Here is a 26,576-nt window from a genome sequence, read left to right on the forward strand (position 1 = left end):
TTTATTCCTTCAGATTTACCAAAACCGTATAATATGAGGTCAAACCTTAGGAGTTTCAATTTGTATGCAATCAGGCAGGCCCTTGCACTACATGGTTTTGGTAAATCTGAAGACAAAAATCAGCAGAAAATCTGATAGTGTGTATGGGGCTTAAATGAAAAAACATTTTTGCTTCCATATGATTGGATGATGGAAGTCAACAGAGCCTCATTTACTAAGCTCTGGAACAACTACATTTACAAAGTGCACAGTCTATTAGCCTTTAGTAAATCAACACCTTCGTTTCGGAGGTTTGTATGTGATGGTAAAGCTACACGACCATAAAAAAGATGGTATAAGAGGTCAGAGATTAGAGCCCATGTCAAACAAGCAGTGAACATAAATGTGCACGGAAGTGGTGGTGGGATCACCAGAGCCGGTGCTAACACTAGGCAGCCACCTAGGGCGCAGCCACGGCCAGGGGGACTCTGGGAACCCTAATGTAAGGGGGGACTTTGGGATTCTAATGTAAGGGAAGACTTTAGGTCTCTGTTGTAAGGGGGAACCCTGATGTAAGGGGGGGGGGGGGAACTCTGAGGACCATGATTTAGGGAGAGGGGACTAATGGGACCTTGATGTAAGGGGGGGGGGGAACTCTGAGGACCATGATTTAGGGAGAGGGGACTAATGGGACCTTGATGTAAGGGGGGGGGGCAACTTTGTGGACCCTAATGAAAGTGGTAAACTCTGATGTAAGAGGGTCGGGCCCAGGCCTAAAGCTGTGTAAGGGGCCCAAAAATTTCTAATGGCTGCCCTGTTCTTCACACACTGCGCCGACATTCCGCATACCCCTGCATAATTGGATAATGTTAGCTGGAGACTAAGCCGTCTCCTGCAAACTTCAGCCAATCCGTGAAGAAGAGATATCCAGCCAATGAGGCACTTCCTCCCAGATCCCTGTGCAGGCTGCATTTGGAGCCTTTATTTTTCTTTATTTTTTTTGGCGGGGGGGGGTGCATGTAGCTGGTCTTGCCTAGGGTACAAAATAGTCTAGCACCGGCCCTGGGATCACAATGTAGGACACAACAGGACAGAGCAACACTTCTGCAGGGGTGGAGCACAGATCCCTCCCGAGCCTCCTGTTGAGGCCAAAGCTTTCCCACCCCCTTCCTGCGTCCTGCTCATTCCTATTGGCCAATGAGGCTGCCCATCATAATGATGGACCAATAGGAACGTGTAGGGTGCCACACTTAGTTGTGAGCTCTGACACTGCATATTAAATAGTTTGGGTAAATGTAAAGTTGATTGTACACAGATTTTATAGTCAGATTGTAACATGAATTTTTAGGTGCTTTCAGTCAAACAATGTGAGCATCAATGGCGGCTGGTGCTCAAAATCTTTTTTGGGGGGGGGGGGGGCAAACAAACTGAAAAATTCTGAAAAATACTTTTCAATTGTAGCCTCACTGTGCCCATCAAATGCAGCCACTGTGCCATCAATTGCAGCCACTGTGCCATCAATTGCAGCCACTGTGCCCATCAAATACAGCCACTTTGCCCAGCATATGCAGCCACTTTGCCCGTCATGTGCAGCCACTTGTGCCCATCAAATGCAGCCACTTGTGCCCATCAAATGCAGCTACTTGTGCCCGTCATATGCAGCTACTTGTGCCCGTCATATGCAGCTACTTGTGCCCGTCAAATGCAGCCACTTGTGCCCATCATATGCAGCCACTTGTGCTCGTTATATGCAACCACTTGTGCCCATCAAATGCAGCCACTTGTGCCCATCAAATGCAGCCACTTGTGCCCATCAAATGCAGCCACTTGTGCCCATCAAATGCAGCCACTTGTGCTCGTTATATGCAACCACTTGTGCCCATCAAATGCAGCCACTTGTGCCCATCAAATGCAGCCACTTGTGCCCATCAAATGCAGCCACTTGTGCCCATCAAATGCAGCCACTTGTGCCCATCAAATGCAGCCACTTGTGCCCGTCATATGCAGCTACTTGTGCCCGTCATATGCAGCCACTTGTGCCCGTCATATGCAGCCACTTGTGCCCGTCATATGCAGCCACTTGTGCTCGTTATATGCAACCACTTGTGCCCATCATATGCAGCCACTTGTGCCCGTCATATGCAACTACTTGTGCCCATCAAATGCAGCTACTTGTGCCCAGTATATGCAGCCACTTGTGCCCAGTTTATGCAGCCACTGTGCCCACCGACCCCCCCCCCCCACTCGCGGGGCTCACGGCTCTCCCCCATCACTTCAAAGTCCCCCCTATACATCAGAGCCCCCATCATATCAGAGCCCCCTCCTTCACATCAGAGTTGACACTTCTTGTCAGGGGCCCCATCACATCAGAGGCCCCCCCTATACATCAGAGGCCCCCCATCACCACAGAGTCATAAGCTCCCTTCACATCAGAGCCCCTCCAATACAAAGTCCTCCCCTTCACACCAGAGGCCTTCCTATGCATCAGAGGCCCCCATCATATCGGAGACCCCTGTTTTCACATCAGAGTTCATCCTTCTTGTCAGAGTCTCCATCACATCAAAGTCCCCCTATACATCAGAGGCCCCTTATCAACACAGAGTCAGAAGCTCCCATCACGTCAGAGTCCCCCTATACATGAGAGCCCCACATCACATCACAGTCCCACCTATCACAGAGTCATCTCATCCATCTCTGATCCAGGGCAAACTGGGTCTGGCGCATGTGGCATCCCAGAGAAACCCAAATAGCCCCCTAGGGGAGAAATACTGCTATAGGAAGATTAGAGATCTGGCTGTGCTGTCTGGCAGGGGTATCTAAAATAACTTTGTGTCTTGGTAAAAAGTGCTTGTGCAGGATTGAGTAGCCTCAGGTCACATTACCAGATACCGTCCTAGACGACTGATCATCTGATCTCTGCTGAAGGGGAAAGCCGGCCACCCTGATCTCTGGTCTCCCACTTCATTCATGTAACTGCACCCCAACATTTGGCCATGTTACCAGCCACTGAGCCACTGGGAAATGCTGAAGCTGCAGTGTCTCCAAAACCGGGTTTTCTTTTTAGCTTCTTAAAACTGAGGACAATGGGGGGGGGGGGGGGGGGGGCTTTGGTTGGTAGGCTGGTGGGCAGTTATTAAACCCGAATTTATTATAATGAATCTTTGCTGAACACACACACACACACACACACACACACACACACACACACACACACAGACACAGCACGGTGTGCTCGTTTTTTCTGATTAGATTGATCTGACATGAGTATCACAAATATACTTGGCTGTACCTCCTATGTAGGAGCAGAGGGTACGAGTGGCACTGTGTAGTAAGTCCGCACGCAATATTTATTTGTTCCACATTTTTTTGGTAGAACAAGAGGTCATGTTTTTTAGAACAAGGGGTCACCGCGCAACAAAGTTTGGAAGGGGGATGCAAGACGAATCAAATTATACGCCGTCCATCTGGCTCAGAGGTCATTTCACCGAACACGTTCTACCCATGGCTGTCTGTTGTCAAACACATAGTGACAAAGTCTAGTCCTGTGCTGCCCGCAGCCAGTCCCAGAAAATAGTGTCTAAATACAAGAGTTGTGTATTATTATTATTACTATTATTCTTATTTGTATCTTTACGTGCTTTGTGTACTTCCTCCACACTTGTGTGACTTCCCCTCTGTGTAGGATCTTCCTGTAATAAAGACCGCTCACTGCTGCTCTCTCTCCTTGTGCAGGGAGTCTGGTCTGGTCTCCGCCCCCTCCTGTAGTTTTCTGCATCCAGCCTGTTGTAGGTGGGGCTTGCTTGGCCCCTCCCACAGCTCTGCTTTCTGCTCAGGCTAAGTACAGCCCAGTTATGGTCTTATTGCTACTTTTACAAAGTAATGTCTAAGTTTGCAAAGGAATTTGGTGTATATTAAGTGAATTTATATCCTTTGTGGCTATTGAGGTGTATGCTTAAATGAATGGTTTATTTTTTTTTGGCGTGGAGTTTAGCTTTAATGTGGTTGTAAACCTTAGACATGAAATGTGAACAAAGCACATCCCACTATAGAGTGTGTACTTGTCTCAATCCAGAGCATTAAGGCTTCATTCACACTTGTGCAATTTGTCATGCAACTTTGGACACATAAGTTGCACGACAAGTCGCAGCCCATGTATTTCAAGGGAAGCCATTCAAATCTATGCGACTTAAAGTCGCTGTGACTTCAAAAAGGTTTTTGCACCACTCTGATGCAACTTTAAAAAAAAATGTAATTGTACCTACAGGTAAGCCTATAAGTAAGGTTTACCTGTAGGTACTGTAAATCTCTCCTAAACTTGCACAGTTTAGGAGATATTTACTATATACGCTGCCGCCGCCGCCGTCATTGGCACATGCGCACTGAAGTAACGGCCCGCTTGGGCCGTTTCTTCAGGACCCGTGCCGCAAGCGGTGGAACCCGCACGTGCACATGGGAGTAACGTAATCGCGGCTTCGGCCAATCACAGCGCCTGGAACCCAGAAGAAACTCCGGGAAACATGTCGGCCGTGTGAGCGATGTGCCTGTGCCGATCCAGGGCATGGTTTTAAAGCGGAGTTCCGCCAATTTTTTTTTTTTTTTTTTTTTTAACGTCAGCGGCTACAAATACTGCAGCTGCTGACTTTTAAAATAAGGACACTCACCTGTCCAGGGCGCTCGCGATGTCGGCACCCGAAGCCGATCTGTCCCTTGGTGGAGGCGCGGCCATCTTCGGTAAGGGAATCAGGAAGTAAAGCCTTGCGGCTTCGCAGCCTGGTTCCCTGCTGCGTATGCGCAAGTTGCTCTGCGTGTCCTCACTGGTCCCTGCTGTCTTCTAGGACCTGTGTGTCTCCCAGAAGACAGTGGGGGTGGAGGATGGAGGATTATACAGGTATCTGCTCCCCCCCTCCCCCCTGAAAGGTCTCAAATGTGACACCGGAGGGGGGGGAGGATTCTGAAAAGCGGAAGTTCCATTTTTTTAGCAGGGCTACGCTTTAAGGTAAGTATTTCATAATGAGTTTGTATGCGATGACTTTTTGAAAATGTTTTTATAAATTCATTTTGGGCTCGTTCACATGTGTGCTGCCCTCTGAAGAGTGATCCATGTTCAGATCACTCTTCAGAGATCATTTGGCAGGCACTACGCTCCCCAAAAGCGACGGGATATAATTCCTGCCACATCGCTGCTGCAACATGTGCTCACACCCAGTCGCTGCCTCTGGAGCTAAAGGGGGTAGTGGTTAGGGGGTGGTAAAAGCATGGCTTAACTGCAGGGTTCTACCTTCCCGCCACCCCCCAACCTCACGTGTGAATGAGCCCCTTATTAAGGCAGTAGAGACAGCCGTGGTGTTTTTCAAACCGCTGTAGACCATAGCAGCCAATACCACGTCCTCGGTAGTTGTGTTGCAATTTACAGTCCTAATCGTGTAGAAGGCTCCTCTGTTCTGGACCCCTTCAGACCCATGTGGTAACGTAATGCACCAGGGCTTGAGAGGCGTACAAGGCATAGTGCTGTGATGTTTTCAGGAAGCAATGTACGGCAATCAGATGGCCCCTCCCACCAGCCATGATCTGCCTGCATTGCAGAGGAAATCACAGAGACCCTGTGATGATGTCATGGGGGTCTAAAATAAGGTGTGTATTAAAAACAGAAAGATTTTAGCATACAGATGAGGGATGGAAATGCAGTGACCGGGGAGGGCAAATATACGTCGATTAACCGCTTTGGGTCAACCCCATAGCAGTGTGTGTGTATAATATGTGTGTGTATGTGTGTGTATATATATCTATATCTATATCTATATAGATATAGATATAGATATAGATATATATCTATAGATATAGATATAGATATATATATTTATATATATATATATATATATATATATATAGACATACGTGATCTGGCTCATCCGTGTTGGGCCCAAGCATGCACAGCGCCAGCAGTTCGTTCCCGCTGTGATCACACACAGCGGGAGCCCAGCAACGGGAACCATGGACTCAATGTCCGCCAGCACCCCCTGCTGATTCAGTAGAGAGGCAGAAGGGCGGTCAACAAGGCAGATTGCCGTTCTGTCAGTACAGAAGGCCTGGCTCCTGCGTCTCTGCAAAGCAGGAACACCGATCCATGCCTTCTCCTAGTAAAATCACCTCCCCCCCACAGTTTAGTAAAACACTGGCTAAGGCACACTTTCAACCCTTTGATCACCCCTGATAACCCTTTGCCAGCCAGTGTCATTAGTACAGTGACAGTGCATATTTTTAGCACTGATCACGGTATTAGTGTCACTGGTTCCCACAAAGTGTCAGTTTGAGTCCAAAACAGCCGCCGCAATATCGCAGTCCTGCTATAAGTTGCTTGCCACCATTACTAGTAATTAAGAAAAAAAAATCCAAACGTTTGTGGACGCTGTAACTTTTGCACAAACCAATCAATATACGCATATTGGAGTTTTTTTTTTTTTTTTTTTACCAAAAATATATAGCAGAATACATATTTGCCTAAATTGATGGAGAAATAAGTTTTTTTGTTTTTATTGGATATTTTTTACAGCAGACAGTATAAAATATTGTTTTTTTTTTCATCGTTGGGCTATTTTTGTTTATAGCGCAAAAAAAAAATAAAAAAATTAAAAAGCAGAGGTGATCAAATACCACTAAAAGAAAGCTCTATTTGTGGGGAAAAAAAGGACATCAATTTTATTTATGTAAAGTGTCGTACGACCGCGCAATTGTCAGTTAAAGTAACGCAGTGTCGTATCGCAAAAAATGGCCTGTCATTAAGAGGGGGGGGGAAACTTTTTTTTTTTTTTTTTTTTTGGTTTTCTAATATTGGAAGGTAGAGACAAACATGAGCAGAGGATTCTTCAGACAATAGACGGAATGTACCAATCTCTTGTATCTTCTTCAAAACAACATCTGGAATGTGAAGAGAACATTTTCACAACACGCAGAGCATTGCTGGAATGTGCGGAGCTTCTAGAGCCCGGAGTACTGACTATGCACTGTGCTGAAGAACGGGGAACCACGGGGAGCCAATAGGAAGCAATGGAGCCCCAAAATGAGTGACAGGCCACTCCCCCTGCTTATAATTTGTATAGCATTACCAGTTATTTCCTCTATAGAATTCTATAATTACCAGTATTAGTTCTCCCCCCAGATTGCAGTCTACTGGGACACTGAAGAATGTGTGCAGGCAGCTAGAGGTATCTGTTATCTGAATCAACATCCAGCAGATCATTGTTTGCTGTGCTAAAGAGAAAAACAGAAATAGGTGTTCTTTTCTTTAGACGTTATTAAAAAAAAGAAATATATATATATATATATATATATATATATATATATATATATATATATATATATACCGGTAGATATATATTATAATAGATATATATTATATTAGATAAATATATATATATATATATATATATTATACTGTGTGTGTGTGCATGTATTAGTGGTGCACTGAAATAATAATTTCAGTACCAAAAATTCAGGACGCACTTGGCTGAAACCCAAATTGACGGTTTAAAAATATATATCTTTTTTGATAAATGTGTGTTATTTGACTTTTTAATTAATATCATGAATTTAAATGAATATGAAATTATTGTCGCCCATTATCGGCACCTTTTTGAAGCGGTGTTAAATATCCTGCTTGGTGCATTTTTGGTGCAAATTTGGCAAAACACACCTTTCCATTGAAATGCATTGAAAACGCAGCAAGAACGCATCAAAAATGCACCCGTGTTGCATTTTTTGATGCTTTTTTTGAGTCACATGACCTATGAAAAACGCACCATAAGCAAGGCAAAATCGCTGGTGTTTTCGGCAGCCATTAGCAGCACTTTTTTTTTTCTTTCGGCACAGTGCTATTTTTTGGTGGCAAAGATTTTGGTGCATCACTAGTATGTAGGTATATAAAAAATTTTACCCCTTTCATATCCAGGCCATGTTGTTTTGCTTTTCGGCACTGCGCTAATTTAACTGGTAACGCTATACCCTAACTAACTTTATATCATTTTTTTTCACACACAAGTAGAGCTTTCTTTTGGTGGTATTTGATTACCAGTGGGGTTTTTTCTTTTTTTTTTTTTTTATATGAATGAAAATACCAAAAAATTTGAACAAAACCCCAATATTTTCTACTTTCTGCTATAAAACATATTCGATAAAATTTTTTAAAAAAATCTAATTTCTAAACAAATTTTGGCCAAAATGTATTCTACGATGTCTTTGGTACAAAAAAAAAAATCCAAATAAGTGTATATTGATTGGTTTGCGTGAAAGTTATAGCGTCTACAAACTAGAATTTTTGTTTATTTTTTTTATACTAGTAATGGCGACTTTTATAGTGGGGCTGTGATAGTTTTGCGGGCAATCTGACACTAACTTACACTTTGTGGGAATTGACCAAGGCTGGCCATACATGGTTCCAATCTTAGCTGGTTCAGCAGGAACTGGCCGAGATTCGAACCGTGTATGGGCAGGCTGAATGGACCAAGTTGATCGATCAATCAACCTGGGTACAACCAGCCTGCCAGCCGTTTGTGATTATCGCAAACAGCTGCTATAGCCACTATCAATAATCGTTTTCTTCTCTGCCCCCCAGCCGGGAGAAGACAATTCAGCACTGTTTGTATTAATGGGGGAGGAAAGAAATTTGCACCGTGTATGGCCGGCTAATTGCCACTCACAAAGCTCCCAAACTGTCCCTGATTTCAAGGGACTGTCCCTGATTTGGAGCAATGTCCCTCTGTCCCTCTTTCCTCCTCAATTGTCCCTCATTTTGGTCTGATCTATATAGATGTATATAAAATGCACTTTTTATCTTTCAAAAAGCGTTTCCCAGTGCTAAACCTTTCATCTGATTTCTAAATTGCTGCATTTGTAAATTCCAAATGCCAATATAAAGGAATAGTAGTGTTAAAAAGAGCACTTGTGGGTTTAACTAATAACTTTTTTTGTATAATTCACCTTTAAGGGGGTGTGGCAGGGGGTGTGTCCTATGCCTGCATACTTTTGCTAATAGGTGTCCCTCAGTCCCATCTCAAAAAGTTGGGGGGGGGGGTGTGTGGCCACTGACATCTCCAGTGACACTAATACAGTGATCAGTGGTAATATTATACACCAGGGATATGCAATTAGTGGACCTCCAGCTGTTGCAAAACTACAAGTCCCATCATGCCTCTGCCTCTGGGTGTCATGCTTGTGGCTGTCAGAGTCTTGCTATGCCTCGTGGGACTTGTAGTTCTGCAACAGCTGGAGGTCCGCCAATTGCATATCCCTGCTATACACTGTCACTGTACTAATGACACTGGCTGAGAAGGGGTTAACATCTAAGAGCAATCAATAGGTTAATTGTGTGCCTAACAATGTGTAAGGTGTGCTGATTTTTTACTACAGATTGATTGGTTTATTTTTCCTGCTTTACAGGGAAAAGAAACAAAGCGATTGTTCCCTCTGTACAGAGCCCTGTGTTGATTGTCTGCACAGGGCTGTGATTGGACACAGCCGATCAGCAGGTCCCGGCCATTAATCATTGGCTGGGAACTGCTGACAATCTCCCCGCCCTGTACAACCACAGGGGAGTAGGCGGATAGGAGCGCCAGAGAAACCTGGAAACGGGCAGCGACATACGGGTACATCGCTGTGCCTATAGGAGCCGCCCTATCGCAGCGGGTTGGCAATCGGTTAAGCTGGAGTGCCAGCAGTACCGTCTGTCAACCTCGCCGTTTGAGTCCAATGGGGCCGAGTCGCAATGCACGCGAATGCAGCACGGTATTGCGCCATTGCAGGGTTAAGACAGATTTATAACGCATCCTCACCGTCCTCTTAAAAATTATCCAAATGTGGAATGCTCATCAGAGGGCCTCAGACTTTGCCGTGAGTGTGAAAGAGCACTTACCTGATCCCCCCCCCGCCCCTTCAGGCTCCTCCGCGCTGCCAGACCAGTTTCCACAGCTTCTTCTATGCCGTGGCGGTTGGGCGCCCTGTGATGTCATCAAGATCAGTAGATCGGCCCCTGGAGTTGCACACAGAGTGGGAGCAGTACTGTAGTGTGCCTCTTCCACCACTTCCACCTTTTACCTTCAGTTGGGGCCCCCCAGGTCACCACTATAGGTGAGGATAGGGCCCGTGCTCAACTTCTATAGGGTTCCTGTATGTGAATTTTTAACAATAGAGATACAATTAGGGGAAAATGCAGAGTAAGAAGACATTGGTTGAATCTCAGCACCGGCCAGCAGTATCTCTGGGGCATGTTCCCATGACATGTGCTGTTATTTTTGGCCTCGGTATTGCTCCCTTGGTAGTACAATATTGTGCTGCGGACCAGCCGCGCTGATGCCTTCATAGGAACGCAGATCAATGAGTCGCAGGCTTTTCCTGTTGTGCATCCCTTAAGAAACATCGGCTTCCTCCTGCAGAATAAAGTAAACATGTTTATATTTGGACCAGGGAGCTTTAATTAAAAAACCTCTTGTGCTGCAGAGAAGAATTCTGTCATCTGTCAAGCGAGATCACATTGTTATGGAGCAGATTGCAACAATGTAGAAGTCACTTTTATGTATTTAATTGTATTATTATTTTCATATTAATATTAGTAGTATATATTATTTTATTTATTTATTTATTATTTATTTTTATCCTTATTATTAGTATACTTTATTTTTTATTTGTTTTTTATTATTCTTTATTTTGTTTCATTATTTACTTGAATTGACTGTTTCTAAAGTCAGTCATTTTTGCCTTTTTTTATTTAAAGCAGTATTAAACCCAGAAGCAAACATATTTTTTTATATTGCAGCTTACCAATTCTTCGATGTGATGGCTGCTTTTGTTTACATTTTAGGCTTTCTTTCCTCTGTTTTCATCCTGATAGAGAGCGGTTATGTTCATTCTCCATAGTCCCACTGTAGGTAGAAGCATAGCCATCCTTTCTTGCTTGAAATGAACTACAGTGGAACCTTGGATTACAAGCATAATATGTTCCAGGAGAATGCTTGTAATCCAGCGCACTCGCATATCAAAGTGAGTTTCCCCATAGAAGTCAATGGAAACGAAGATAATTCGTTTCACATTGACTTCTATTGCATGCAATAACGCATGTGGCCAGAGGTGGGGGGGGGGCAGAGAGCCTCGGACATACTCGCGGACAGCTTGGTTGAACTCAGAAACCCTCGGAAAGGCTCGGAAACACTCGGGAACGGAGTATTTCCGAGTGATTCCGAGTATTTCCGAGCGGCTCTGAACCGTTCCAAGTGTCCTCGGCGCCCCTGCACTTCTGGCCAAATGCGATACTGCACACCACATTAGCTTGAATTCTGCTCATTTTGCGAGACAACACTCATAAACCAAGTCAGGATTTAAAAAAAAAAATTGCTCGTCTTTCACTCTTAACTTCTGTTACTTGTTAACCAAGGTTCCACTGTAAAGGGATTTGTAGATTGCATAGAGCAGTACGCATAGACGCGTCTAACATGCACTGCTTGTTCCAAACACACACACTGACACCAAGTATTCCTGGGAGACAGTCACCCCCCTCAGCACAAAGCAGGTGATTGACAGCCTCAGCTGTGCATGTTTTCCTATGAGACTGTAGTGGGGGTGTGTCCATTCCTTCCACTCGGGTCTCAGATTATACCCAGCTTTTTGCACTTGCTGTGCAGTGTGTGATCCTTGCCTTCTGGAGCTCAGAAATTTAAGGAAGAACTGCAGTCTGCTCACATAATTTGTAATAAAAACATCTTTGCCATTCCGAAGCTTCCCTCCAACCACTTTGCATATTATTTTATATATACTGTGGTTCTGTACTTGCCAAATATGCTGCAGAAATCTCCCTCCACTGAGTCTGCCTGCAATCATTTTAACTGTGGGCAGCTGAAGCTGCTGCCTGTTCACTTCCTGGATTTACACAGAGGCACACGTCCAGATCTGCAGCTCTCATTGGCCCTCTTATGACTCATCCCCCCTCTCTTTCTGGCAAACTCTTACGAGAGTGAGAGAAAGAGAGCTGTGCATGATGTCATAAGCCTAGGCTTTTTACCAAACAGGAAGTGGGCTGTATAAGGTATTGGGGGTGCTGCCAGAGCCGCGAGCCCCGCAAGTGGGGGGGGGGGTGTCGGTGGGCACAGTGCCTGCATATGATGGGCACAACAGTGGCTGCATATGATGGGCACAAGTGGCCGCATATGATGGGCACAAGTGGCCGCATATGATGGGCACAAGTGGCTGCATATGATGGGCACGAGTGGCTGCATATGATGGGCATGAGTGGCTGCATATGATGGGCACGAGTGGCTGCATTTGATGGGCACAAGTGGCTGCATATACTGGGCACAAGTGGCTGCATTTGATGGGCACAGTGAGGCTGCAATTGATTAGGGGGGGGGTTCAGTATATTTCAGTTTGTTTGCGCCCCCCCAAAAATTTTGAGCACCAGCTGCCACTGCTCGCAGCTCAACTATGCGTGGGCAAGGAACAAAGCCAAGTGCTTGTTCTGGAGTTTCCAATGCTCAGTACGTCCTGCCATCTGCTGGACAGAAAAGGGAGTACAATGGAATAAGCAGCTTAAAAAGAGAGAATTATTTTACAAAACAGAACACTGCATATCATTGTACGGCGGATGCTGTAATACATAGGGATGTGTTTGGCAAAAGCCCTCAATCCCTTCTTGACGCTGCCTCCCGGCCCTTTAAGAGCTTCTAGATGCCGGCATTCGAGTCATGTGACTGCTGTGATTGGCTGTTGCAAGTATGCATCGGGAGCTTCACGATCCCCGCTGGGAGCTTGCAGGGCACGTGCTCTCAGCACAAGAATGTTTACATTTAGGCTCCATACTGTATATGTGGCCTTTCTGCGTTAAAGCCCACCCGCTGAGAGGCTGCATATATGCGTACGGCCAGCAATAAGAGGTTAACTTACCCTTTAAAGTGGTTGTAGACCTCTGAAATGAAAAAATGAACAGAGCCTATCCTTCTATAGTGTATACATGCCTCAATCCAAATCACCTAGTGTGATTTCTGTCTCCTCTTCTATCTACATGAGTCACGGACCAAAGACTGGGTTTCCTCCTTTCTGATGCTTTGCCAGGCTCTAACTGAAGCTGTCTTCAGTTGCTCTATGGGGGTCTTTCTGCATTTAGTTTTGCCTTCAGCAAGTGAAATGCATGCTCAATTGGGTTGAGATCAGGTGATTGACTCGGCCATTGCAGAATATTCCACTACTTTTCCTTCAAAAGCTCCTGGGTTGTGTTTTGGATCATTGCCCATCTGTACTGTAAAGCGCCGTCCAATCAACTTTGCTGCATTTGTCGGAATCTGTGCAGACAGTATATCTCTAAACAATGCAGAATTCATCCGGTTGCTTCTGTCTTCTGTCACATCGTCAATTAAAACCAATGACCCAGTGCCACTAGAAGCCATGCATGTCCATCACACTGCAAGCTCCACCATGTGAACACAGATGACTTTGTGTGCTTTGGATCAAGAGCTGTTCCAAGCCTTCTCCACACTTTTGTTTTTTTTTTTTTTTTGTTTTTTTTTAACCTGTCATTCTGGTACAGGTTATCTCAGCACTACAGAATTTCCAAAGACAGACCTCCTCCCCCACCGGACCCACAGCACACAGAAGGTGATTGACAGCCTCAGCTGTGCATGTTTTCCTATGAGACTCAGAGGGTGGTGTGTCCATTTCCTCCACTCAGGTCTCAGATAACACCCCGCTCCATACTGTGACATCAGATCCCCAACTCCTCCCTTCTGAAGCTCAGGAATGCTGTGTAAATTCTGCTCTTTGAATGGATGTGGAGAAGATATGGATGTAGATAGATATGGATGTAGATAGATATGGATGTAGATAGATATGGATGTAGATAGACAGGTATAACTTATATAGGGAGATTTGTTTCATCTCTGCGTATCACCTGAGGCCAGTCACTTCACTGGGTATATGGAAGGATTACAACTACTTTAATCATACCTCACAACTTTTTGAGATGGGAATGAGGGACACCTATCAGCAAAAGTATGCAGGCATAGGACACACACCCTTGCCACGCCCCCTTAAAGGAGAATTGTACAAAAAAAAAGATTGGTTACACCCACAAGTGTTTTTTTTTACCACTACTATTCCTTTACATTGGCTTTTAGAATTTACAAATGCAGCAATTTAGAAATCAGATGAAAGGTTTAGCACTGGGAAACACTTTTTGATAGAAAGTGTATTTTATATACATCTATATAGATCAGACCAAAATGAGGGACAAATGAGGGGGAAAGAGGGACAGAGGGACAATGCTCGAAATCAGGGACAGTCCCTCGAAATCAGGGACAGTTGGGAGCTATGCTTTAATCCTAGTAAGCCATATGCCTTTGACTAGAAGGTCATAGCATGGCATATATTGGGAGATCTTCGATGTGTACCATTGGCTCCATGTAGCCCACTGGAAAGTCTGTACGTTTCCCTGTCCACATGTCATTCGGTAACGGTTGGGCTCCTCTCTAGGTGCACAGTGGGCACACACAAGACACTATTTATTTCTATCTGATGAGCAATGGAGATACTTTTTCTTTCCTAAAGTCGCCTCCTCGGGATGATGGAAATCATTGCATACTTATTCCAGATTCATTAGGAGCATTCCATAAATCGGAGCCGGCATTGAGAAGTGAGGAGTGTTTTCACCGAGAGTACCAGGGGTTTAATCTGCTCCAACAAAACACACAAACTGAAGGCACGCTTACATAATCTGTAAAGGGGAGGACGTGCGCCTCGGCTCATAGAGTCCAAGTCAGATAAACACAAAGTAGTGACACATTGTAGAAGGGGCTGTCAACACAATACAATGGGAGAAATAACATGTATAGATAGATATATATTCAATGTTTTCAGTGCCATCATCTTAAATACTTAGGGCTCGTTTATACCATAAGATGCGTCCCAGCAGGCTCTGTTTTTTGTTCATTTATTTGTGTAGCCCATTAATTCTTAGAAGATTTTACCCCCCTTCCTGACTATTTTTTGCTATTTGGGCACTGCGCTACTTTAACTGGCGATTGCGTAGTCATGCAACGCTGTACCCAAACAAAATTTATATCATTTTTTTTTTTTACACAAATATTTGATCACCACTGCGTTTTTTGTCTTTTTTTTTGCGCTTTAAACAAACATTTGGGCAAAAAAAAAAAAATTGTTTTTACTTTCTGCTATAAAACATCAAATATATTTTGTTTTTAAATCACATTTCTTCATGAATTTTAGCCAGAATGTATTCTGCTAAGTGTCTCTGGTAAATAAAAACCCCAATAAGTGTATATTGATTGGTTTGCATGAAAGCTATAGAACCTACAAACTATGGTATTGTATATATTGGAATATATATTTTGTTAACTAGAAATGGTGGTGATCAGTGACTTATAATGAGACTGATAGTGATAGTGCGGCGGACAATCTGAAACTAACTGATGCTGGGGGGGAACTGACTAACTGCCAATGACATCACCAATGACACTGATACAGTGATCAGTGCTGATACTATACACTGTCACTGTACTAATGACACTGGCTGGGAAGGGCTTAAAGAAATTTTAAACCTCCTTTTTCAATTTGTACCTATAGGTAAGCCTATAATAAGGCTTATCTATAGGTACAGTAAATATCTTATAAACATGCACCGTTTAGCAGATATTTAATCTGTACTGTGCCGATAATGTTATCGGCGCATGCACTGTGCCGAAATGGCCCCCCTGTGCCGTTTCTTCACTAGGGAGTGCCGTGACTGGCGACTTTCGCACGAGTGACGTCAAGCGACTCCGGCCAGTCGCAGAGCCGGAGCCTGCAGCCCCAGAAGGAAGAGGGGCAAACATGGATGCAGCCTCCAGCGGGCACAGCACAGGCTTCGTTTGCAGGAAAGTGTCACATAATGTGCTAGTATGCGATGCATACTAGCACATAATGCTTTTACTTTGCAGGGAACAAAAAGAAGTAAAACCCATCAGGGTTTACTTCCTCTTTAACGTCCAGTGCGTTCAAAAGGTTAAATGTGTGTCCAACAATGTGTAATGTGTGTATTATGTGCTGCTTTTTACTACAGATCTCTTTGTTTCTTATCCCTGCTTTGAAGAGATGAGAAGCGGAGAGATTGCTCCTTCTGTACAGAGCCCTGTATTGATTGTCAATACAGGGCTCTGGGCTGTGATAAGCAGGTCCCAGCCATGAATCATTGGCTGAGACTTGCTGACAGACTCCTGCTGTGTACAATCACAGTGGGTGTCGTCGCGGGCACGTGTCTGTGCGAGCCCTAAATTTAGAAGCAGGCAGCGACATAAGGGTATGCACATGTCCCGGGCGTGGGGCAATAGAAATTGTGCATCCCTGCACTTGGTGCCAACAGTGAATGTGCTGGCAAAAGCCTTGGCGCCAGGACGCAATTTCTAGTCACCATGGCGACCTGGCACCTGGGATTTGTGGAGCCCTGCCTTAAAGTGATTGTAAAGGATCAAGGTTTATTTAAAAAAAAAAAAAAAAATTAACAAACATACATACCTGCTCTGTGCAATGATTTTTCACAAAGCTGCCCTCATCCTGCTCTTTTCGGGTCCCCCACCAGTGCTCCTGGCTCCCCCCCCTGCTGAGTGCCCCCATAGGAAGCTGCTTGCTCCCGAGCCCCGCTCTCTGTGTCAGTTGACATACAGAGCGTGGCTCGGCCCTGCTCCCTCCTCGCTGGCTGTGATTGACAGCAGCAGGAGCCAATGGCTCCCATTGCTGTATCTGGGCAAATGAGGAGTATGATAGCAGGGATAGACTCTGTTCTTGTGCACATCTTTGGATCGAGAGCGGGCTTGGGTAACTATAGGGTGCGGCTAGGGGGGAAAACTGCACTCTGAAGGTCTTTACCTTGATTCAGAGAATGCATTACGGTAAAAAAAAACCTTCAGCCTTTAGAACCACTTTAATGTATTTGTAATCTATTGGATCAAGAGTTAGGGGATATAGAAGAACTGCATATAGAAGAATAAATGAATGAATATGAATCAGTCTGCTTGGTTCTTCGCTTATATTTCGGTATTTGTTATTGCTTCAGCCCTCAGATTTGCCCTTGTTCTGTTCTAACCCCCCCCCCCCCCCCAAGTGGAATTCTCATTGTAGTGCGTATGAATTCAGCTGCTGATTGTTTCTAATGTATATCTATATTGTTGTCATATGCAGAAGTGACATCCCAGTATGATATTGTCTATTCTAATTTGCATTTAATATGTTCTTTTGTAGGAGCAGTTCAGAGAGGAGGAAGGAAAAGTCTCGTGATGCTGCAAGGTGTCGGAGAAGTAAGGAGACGGAGGTCTTCTATGAGTTGGCACACCAACTTCCTTTGCCCCAGAACATCAGCACTCATCTGGACAAGGCTTCCATCATGCGTCTGACCATTAGTTTCCTCCGCACACAGAAACTTTTATCTGCAGGTAAGACAATACCTTTATATACCTCGTAACTTTCTGGGATAGGAAAGTTCACGTTTCTTGCCCGGAAAGTATTTTGGCCTTTTGGTGTGTAGGGAAGCGCACCCTCGTCTAGTTCTAGTTCATTTTTGCACAGTTAAGTGTTCTCAATATCACAGGCTTTTGTATCTACATAAAGTATTTTGGCAGAGGGCAACCACCCTATTTATGTGGACCGCTGTACACTACAAACTCTATCCAAAACGGAAAAAAAAAAGTTTTGCCTTTAGTTATAATTAAAGTATACCCTCTGAGGGAAAAAAATTAGATATTATGCTTACCTTTCCCCAGATTGCGTAGTGTAGTGGTCAACGTCATCGTCCTGCTGAAATCTCGAGAAAAGACAATGCAGCACATTGCAGGATTGGCGTCTTTGGGAAGATTTTGGCTACTTTAGGTAGATAGAACTGCTGTAAGGTTTTTATTGCTGTCCATGTCCCTGTTATAGATACACATGCTTGTTTTGTCCTGGTGACCACTGTCACTAGTGCTGAAAGTGAGGGAGAGATCAAAGTGTTGACTTGCCCCCAGAACATGATTAGAGGGGAACGCATCCGATGGGGACACTTATTCTGGTGACAACTGTTGAAGAGGGCATTTCTCTCACTTTGGAGAGATTTCCTCTTACTTCCTGTTGTGTCTACAGAAAAGGAAGCAAAGGGAAATTTCCCCAATGGGGCACTGGTGGAAAGAAAACTGACATGGTTTTTCACCATACATCCTACTTATTTTAACAGCAAATCTTACAAAAAAGGTGTATTTAGTATATGTTAAGTACATGTACAATAAAATGGCATATAAACTCACCTGTTTCTTTTCACTAGTATTGATCAGCAGGATGAATGCCAATTAATGGTGATTAAATTGATGGGATCGCATTTCTTGTAATCGGTATTGGAATACTAGCTGTTATCTCTACTGTTTTTACAGTAGCAGTTTTTATCTATAGCCATGGAGGCCACCTATTCACAGTAACTTCATTACCACCTCATTGATGCTGGTGTACCTTCCCTGGTACACGTAGAGCGGGTTAAGAGACATCTTCCTTTCCGGTTATCCTCAGAGCACCATGTAAGTCTTTAGCATCCTGTCTGCAACAGCTGAAGGATAATCTGATTATGTTTGGTTGTTATCATTTACATCTTTGCTGAGATTTGTAAGGTCACCTCATTTTAGAAAGACATTCCCACCCTCCACTGATCCTTATCATATGTTTTGTGTCAAGAACTGGGCTACCTTAACGCATACAGTCATTCTGAAAAGTGAGAATTGGAAAATGAAAAGGGAAAGTTTGGTTGCTGCGAAAAAAAAATATCACATTTAGAGCAGGGCTAGAATAATCCCTGGATCCAGGTAATCAGTGTTTCTTAAAATTTAGAGGTGGTATCGAACTTTTGAGTTTTTCTTAAAATTTAGTAAATAGAGCTGGCTCCTAAAAAAAAAAAAAAAAAATCCTGCTGACTTTTGGCTTGGACAGACTGGCTTCTGAATTCCATAATAGCTTCCCAATATTTCATTACTTTGATAGGTCTAACTATATGAAAGGTAATTTTCATATAAACTGCTATGGGATATTGTATTTGACACATTATAAATACCCATCATTGTGGAATAACATGGTGACTTTTTACAAGTGTGACAGATCTGAGCATATGGGGTTAAAGATAAACTGTGGTCTTTTTATAATTTAATGCAAATAATCCTCTTCAAAGAAGAAAGCGCTTCTGGGTAAGGCTATGTTTAATAAATCATGAAGGGTATAGTGCTGGCCCAACAATATCAGATGTGGGTCAGGTACTGATATTAGCCCAGAGTACCTGGGTCGCAATCAGCATTCAGATTCATCCTATATGTGTTTGTTAGGGCTGAGGTCAGGGCTTTGTGAAGGTCAATCGAGTTCCTCCACATCAAATTCAGTCCAAACCGTGGTGTTGTCTTTATAGGGCACTTTTATGCTGGAACAGAAAAGGCCTTTTCCCAAGGCATTCCACACGATTGTGGAGTGTATGGGAAAAATTTGGCCCATTCAGACAAAAGAACATTTCTGAAGTCAGACATTCATGTTGGATAAGAGACCTGGTTCACAATCAGCATTCTGATTCAACCAAAAGTTCCTCCACACTAAACTGATCAAACAATATTTTTGTGGAGCTGGTTTTGTGCACTGTGGCACAGTTATTCTGCAATAGAAAATGCCTTGCCCAAAGCTTTTCACAATATTTTGGAGGGCTCACGCAGCCAAAAAGCATTTGTGGGATCAGGTACTGGTGTTGGATGAGAAGACCTGGTTGAAAATTGGAGTTTCAATTCAACCCAGAGGTGTTCTGTAGGGTTAACGTCGGGGCTTAGTGCAGGTCCCTCAAGTTCCTCCACACCAAACTTATCAACCCATGTCTTTCCAAAGCTGATTGACAATCACAGCTCTAATTTAACCAAAAGGTGTTCTGTAGTGTTGAGGTCAGGGCTCTGTGCATGATGCTCAAGTTCCTCCATACCAAACTCATCAACCCTTGTCAACCCATGACTAAATTCATCAACCCATGACTTTACAGAGCTGGCTTTCTACAGATAAACATGCTAGAGCTAGAGTAAAAAAGGGCCCTTCCCAAACTGTTGCAATAAGGTTGGAAGTACACAATTGTCTAAAACGTATGTGTATGCTGTAGCAATAACAGCATTGCTATTCACTAAAAACACCTAAACCCAATAATTTGGACCAATTGTTCACAAACCTTTTGGCCTTATAGTGTATATCTGCAACAACCTGTATTTTATCTGGCATTGTGAATCACAAAGCTTTCTTTGGTAAAACCAAATGTTACTTTGGGAAGTCATTGAATGGTCTGTTGTATTGGTGTTCTTCACAGCTGCCTTTTCAGAGTTTCAGTTTTATCTGGAAGTGAAAGACCCATTTATTTAAGTATTTGCATACATTAGATCAGGATTTCCCAACAAGGGTTCCTCCAGAGGTTGCTAGGGGTTCCTTGAGCAATGAGCAATTTCTGCCTCAGGTAAATTCCCATTGATCTTTTTAGCTATTTGTAAGAGGGGAAGTCTTCCCAATGACCACAATTGTAAGGACCATTCTTCCAGTGACCATCACACTAATGTATCATGAGTTGTAGATATAGTCATTTTTAGCAGGGCTTCCCGGACACTGGAAAGTTATATTTCAAGGGTTCCACTGTGTTGAAAAAGTCTAGAAAGGTTGTATTAGATCATGTCACCTTTATTTTTTTTAATCTTGCTACAGTTATTATCCTGCATGGAAGAATTCAGTGTGCAAAATCAAGCATAAATTAGCTGTAGCAACTTCTTTCATTGCTAAACTCCTAAGCGGAGAGAGTTGCTTAGCCCTGTGCATAGCCTTGAAGCCAGATTAACTGCCCTAAAGCACATACATTTCACATCAGTTCTATTCAAGAATTGTGCATGCCCCAGCAGATACCTTGAATTGTGCCTTCGAATAAACAATACATTCTTAGAAATCTTTCTTTATTCTTAGCGATTCTGCTGTTGATATTTGTAGTGCTACATCACCAGTGCTTCATTGTAATTTAAAGGAACCTCAAAACTTATTTTTGTAACCTTCATTTTTTGTGGAATTGTGAGAGTGAGTGTCCTAAAAAGGGCCTATACAGCAGCCTTTCTCAACCTTTGTTGAACCCTTGAAATACAGTAAAACCTTGGATTGCGAGCATAATTCGTTCCAGAAACATGCTTGTAATCCAAAGCACTTGTATATCAAAGCAAATTTCCCCATAAGAAATAATGGAAACTCAATTGATTCGTTCCACAACAATTTATTCTTAGGTCCTTCAGTTTAAAGTCTATATACAAAAGATTATAGCAATGTGACCAGGTTGTGTAACCATAAAATGTCCATCCACAAGGGAATTAGACACAAAATCCAGCAGGAGCTACAAAGTATAAAAGAGAAGAGAGGCGCCTCTAAGCGTATCAATATGTTGCTAAATGTTGTACCTTCATTAAATGTAACCATATTGCTACACTTTGAGGCACCTCTCTTCTCTTTTATACTCAATTGTGATGTGACGCTACTTGTATATCAAGACATCGCTTGTATATCAAGTAAGCATTTATTAAAAAATGTTGCTGGTCTTGCAAACGCTCTCAAACCAAGGTTTTACTGTAACTTCAAGCTCAGGGAGCCTCTGCCAATAATTACTATATCTACAGCTAATAATACAGTAGTGCAATGATCATTGGGATTAATGCTTCTAAAAATTGGCATTCTAATGAATAGAAGAACCCTGCTTGAATGTCATTGTTGTCAGTGGTTACCCATCTCGGAGGCAGAAGTTGCTCAATGCTCAAGGAACCCCTGGCAGCCTCTAGAGCAGTGGTTCTCAACTCCAGTCCTCAGGACCCACCAACAGGCCAGATTTTAAGTATTACCTTGGGGAGATGCAGACTAGAATACTGCAATCATTGAGCAGCAAATGATATCATCTGTGATGTATTTCAGTTATCTTGCAAACCTGGCCTGTTAGTGGGCCCTGAGGACAGGAGTTGAGAACCACTGCTCTAGAGGAACCCTAGGGTTTCGCAGAACCTGAAAGAACGGCCTAAGATAACAACAGTGGTCACCAAGGCTCTGGTACCTCACTACTGCCTTTCAGTGCAATGCTTAGGCACTTTAATATTGTGGTTCTAAAGTCTATTTGTTTTAATTTTTTTTACTTTAATGCAGTCTCTGCATTAAGGTAAAACGTGCCCCAGTACTTGTCCTACACACCTTCATCCCTAAAACTTACCCAACTCCTGTCACCGCAACAGCTCTGTTTCGACTGCAGCATCGCGTCTCTCAATTTCTGGTCTCACAGGAGACACTGAGAGCAGCTGGAACCACAGTTACTTTGCCAACTTTTACACAGTCCTTGGGACACTATTCCTCTCATTGACACCCACATAATGCAGATGAAGTCGAGACTCATCAGACCAGGCAATGCTTTTCCAATCTTCTGTTGTCCAATTTTGGCGAGCCTGTGTGAATTGTAGCTTCAGTTTCCTATTCTTAGCTGACCAAAAGAGCATAATTCCTGAGACTAACACCAACAATGGGGCACTATTTCTTCCCCTAATACTATTGATGGGGCACAAATCCTCGTACTAATACCACTGATTGGACACCAATCCCCCTGCTGATACCAATGATAGGGTGACATTCCCCCAGCTGATACCAATGATAGGGTGACATTCCCCCAGCTGATACCAATGATAGGGTGCCATTCCTCCCGCTGATACCAATGATAGGGTGCCATTCCTCCCACTGATACCAATGATAGGGTGCCATTCCTCCCGCTGATACCAATTATAGGGTGCCATTCCTCCTGCTGATACCAATGATGGGGCACTATTCCTCCTACTGGTACCAACAATGGCTATTCTTCCCACTGATACCAATGACGGGGCACTATTCTTTCCACTGATAGCAATGACGGTGGACACTATTCCTCCCACTGATACCAATGATGGGTCACTATTCCTCCCTCTAATACCAATGATGGGTCACTATTCCTCCCTCTAATACCAATGATGGGTCACTATTCCTCCCTCTAATACCAATGATGGGTCACTATTCCTCCCTCTAATACCAATGAAGGGGCACTGTTCCTGCCACTGGTAAAAATGATGGGGCTCTATTCCTTCCACTAATACCAATGATGGAGCACTATTCTTCCCATTGACCACAGGTGCTGTGCGTTTTTTTTTTTACTCCCACTGACCACCAAACCTGGGGCATTGTTTACCTCCACTGATGCCGGAACATTTTTACCCCCCCCCCCGCTGTCCATAATCCAGCTTCCCTAAAGTATGAAGGACAGTAAACTGACCCTTTTGTGTAGAAGTTTTGGAGACCACTACTGTATATCATGCTCCAGCTGTCTTATTTTGTACATGAGTGGAAAGTATCTAATAAAAAGTAATTCGCACACTGGCCCAATTGTTTTAAAGCAGCCATATGTTGTGTTCTAAGTGAGAAAAGTGGTGGAACCCCCAAGGATAGATGGTTAGCCAGTATTTTGTGCTAGCACAGCAGTAACGCACAACTCCAGCTCCATTTTTTTTGTTTTGGATTGAGTGAGGAAGGGATATATAACCCCTGTTAAGTTGTAACTACAGTCTATGACCCAAATGGTGAGATCTCCCCACCCCACTTCATGCAGGAACGCAGACTTCTACAAAACACTTCATTTTCAGTGAAACAGTGTTTGGGTTGAACATCTGTAAATGTATTATTAGTTTCTGGCTTGTCCCAGTGACAACTACGGTACTTATTTTTTTCACTTTCCCAGGGACAGGAAATGAGGGGAAATCTCTCTAGCAATACATTACATTTACTCTTTCCAAGTCTGTACAAAACTAAAAACCAAAAAGTTTTGGCTACAGGTGGGTTTTGTTATCAATAATAAAAGTATTGTTATATACAGATTTTTATTATTATGAATATGCAGACCTGTTAAAATAATTCAGATCATTTTTTATTACATAAATCATTTAATATAATATTTAATATAAAAAACTAGCTTGTACATAGTAAGCAAATACATTTTAGATTAAAATATCTTAAATTATTTGAATGATTTTGATATATAAAATGAATTTTGGGGGGTACCTGAGCTAGCCACCAGCCTACTATTAATTTTATTACATTAAATGTCTTATGATATTAATTTAGGTAATGGTGTTTCTTCCAATTTTTTAAACTCATACACTATATTGTGAGCACTATATTTTTTGTCCTTTTTTTGTGTTTTTTTTTTTTCACAAAGGTCAGATAAAACAAGGTTTGTTTTTCTGATTACGAATCCCTCTATTAACATGTCCCGAGCATATGAAATAATCGGAAGCGAGACAGGCTTTGCTGACGTGAATCTGGTTAGTCGAGCACTCAGGCTGCATGTGAACCTTATGAAATGAATGTTTTCTCAAAGTATTATCATAATTGGGCCTTTGTGGCTAAGCATCTGTCCCAGACTTTTCCAAGTCGCAGCTTTGCAGAAGATTAATTGCATTTGGTTAGTAAATATAATGGATTCAAATTATAAGCACACAATTTAGATCAGAGATAGCCAGTAGCTATTTATCTCTGATGCTTCCCAGAGCCTTGTTGTCAGATAAGACCAAAATATGGTTCAAATCAAAGACAGCTAAACATTTGGGTCTCTCTGAGAGAGGCATAGGGCGGCCACTCTCCCAGGTCCTGGAAGTCGGAGCACATGTGCCCTGGGCGGAAGGGCCAGATTGCAGCAGAAGTCAAGGTTATTGCAGGTTAGTTTTTGGTTTGCGAGATGTATGGAGCTGCTACAAACGAAAGCATTTTTCTAAATGGGTTTTGCCCAAGGCTAGGTGTCTTAATTTGTGTTGTTGCATGGGAGGGACCTACAGGGCCATGTAATAATTTAGCTACGTTGCTAAAGCCATGATAGGGTCAAGATATTAACGGATCTAAAAGACTTTTAAAGGGAATTTAAAGCTCAACTCAAAGTCCTAAAATATAAAAAAATAATTCCCAGCAAGTGTAAAAAAAATTAAAATAATTAAAGTGGTTGTAAACCCTTACAGTCCACTTTTTGCTACAGGTAAGCCTATAATAAGGCTTACCTGTAGCTACCCTGGATATCTCCTAAACCGTCATCACGGCTCCGGCCAATCACAGCGTGGGAGCCGCGATACCCAGAGGTAACTCTGGGGAGAAATGTCGCCAGCTAGTCTCGAGTATTACATAATGAGCTAGTATGCTATGCATACTAGCTCATTATGCCTTTGTCTTGCAGGACTTTTTTTTTTTTCATGTGGGTTTACAACCACTTTAAGTGTAGTACCCTCCTGGTTATTGTAGGTTGCTAGGTAAATTTAGTTTAGTTCCTCTGTTATCAGTGGAGCGGGGGTTGATTGTTTTAGCCTGCTCAGTGTTTCACAAGCTGCTGGTCTGATTACTTCCCCCCTGCGTTCTAAAGAATTCTGGAATCACAGGGGGGGTGGGCAGAGTAGAGAGGCAGCTTAAATATTTATGGAGACCCAGCCAATTCCCAGGGAGGTGTGTCCATTAGGTGGATGGAGTGCCCATAAATAGGCTGAATCCTAGAGCAGAATGTTTTTTTGGTTAATGGGGGACAGCCCTGCCAGAGGAGTCTCCTGTCTGAGGAGACACTGCTTGGAGGTCATAGTCTAAGCTGGGGGGGCCTATTTTCTAAGGTCTAAGATTTTTCTATTATGGACTGGAGGATACCCAGTGGAGACTTGGAGGAAAGAGAGCCCAGTGGTCCTGTGGTATCGTGAGTCTGTGCCTCCCTCACTGAAGAGTGCCCATTGGATATCAGAATGAGGCAACTGATGATCCTGTGGCATTATGAGCACTGACCTAATCCTGTGCCCTAGAGACTTTGTGCAATTTTTGATTCTACAACAAAGAAATTCTTAGCAAGTAGTGGACTTTGTGGAGGGCCTCTGTCAGTATAGTGAGAAGAGAAGTGTCCTCAGTAATTTCATTTCTTTCAGGGTATCCCAGGTGTTTCCCCATACCCATCCAAGTTCTTCTCCGCAATAAAAATAGAAAATGAACCCCTAGACCGTTTATTTGATTGGGAATTTGGGGGATCGGGTCCTTCGAAAGTGCGCAAAATAAGCTTTTACCATAATATTTACCTTTAGTGTTGCCCCATGAATACACCACGTTGCAGCTGAATGACATCCAGAATAATTTACCAAACTTCATTACCACGCCATAGCTGAAAAACGGTTACAGCGCAGCTCTTTTATTCTAGAAAGGCATCCATGGACGTCCTCCCAGAACACACCTCCCTGAGGTGTGCATTGTGGGTGTGTTCTGGGCTCACTGTGTCCTTTGTCAATCACAGTGACTCTTTACCATGTGATCAGCCCTGTTCAGTCACTGCTGATTGCCCTGATTATCAGTGCAGCCTCGTCGGTGCCCGTCAGTGCAGCCTCGTCGGTGCCCGTCAGTGCAGCCTCGTCGGTGCCCATCAGTGCAGCCTCGTCGGTGCCCATCAGTGCAGCCTCGTCGGTGCCCATCAGTGCAGCCTCGTCGGTGCCCATCAGTGCAGCCTCGTCGGTGCCCAT

General features: G+C 43.4%; 1 protein-coding gene across 2 annotated transcripts in view; it reads left to right on the top strand.

The window, feature by feature from the left end:
* Window positions 1-26,576, top strand: part of EPAS1 (endothelial PAS domain protein 1) — a 510,313-nt gene that overhangs the window by 408,513 nt on the left and 75,224 nt on the right. For both annotated transcript variants that reach the window (XM_073628490.1, XM_073628489.1), the window contains exon 2: window positions 17,242-17,432. In XM_073628490.1, coding sequence (XP_073484591.1) covers window positions 17,242-17,432 — 191 coding nt within the window. The remainder of the gene's footprint in view (window positions 1-17,241; window positions 17,433-26,576) is intronic.

This window comes from Aquarana catesbeiana, linkage group LG04, assembly GCF_042186555.1.
Source record: "Aquarana catesbeiana isolate 2022-GZ linkage group LG04, ASM4218655v1, whole genome shotgun sequence".
NCBI lineage: Eukaryota > Metazoa > Chordata > Amphibia > Anura > Ranidae > Aquarana > Aquarana catesbeiana.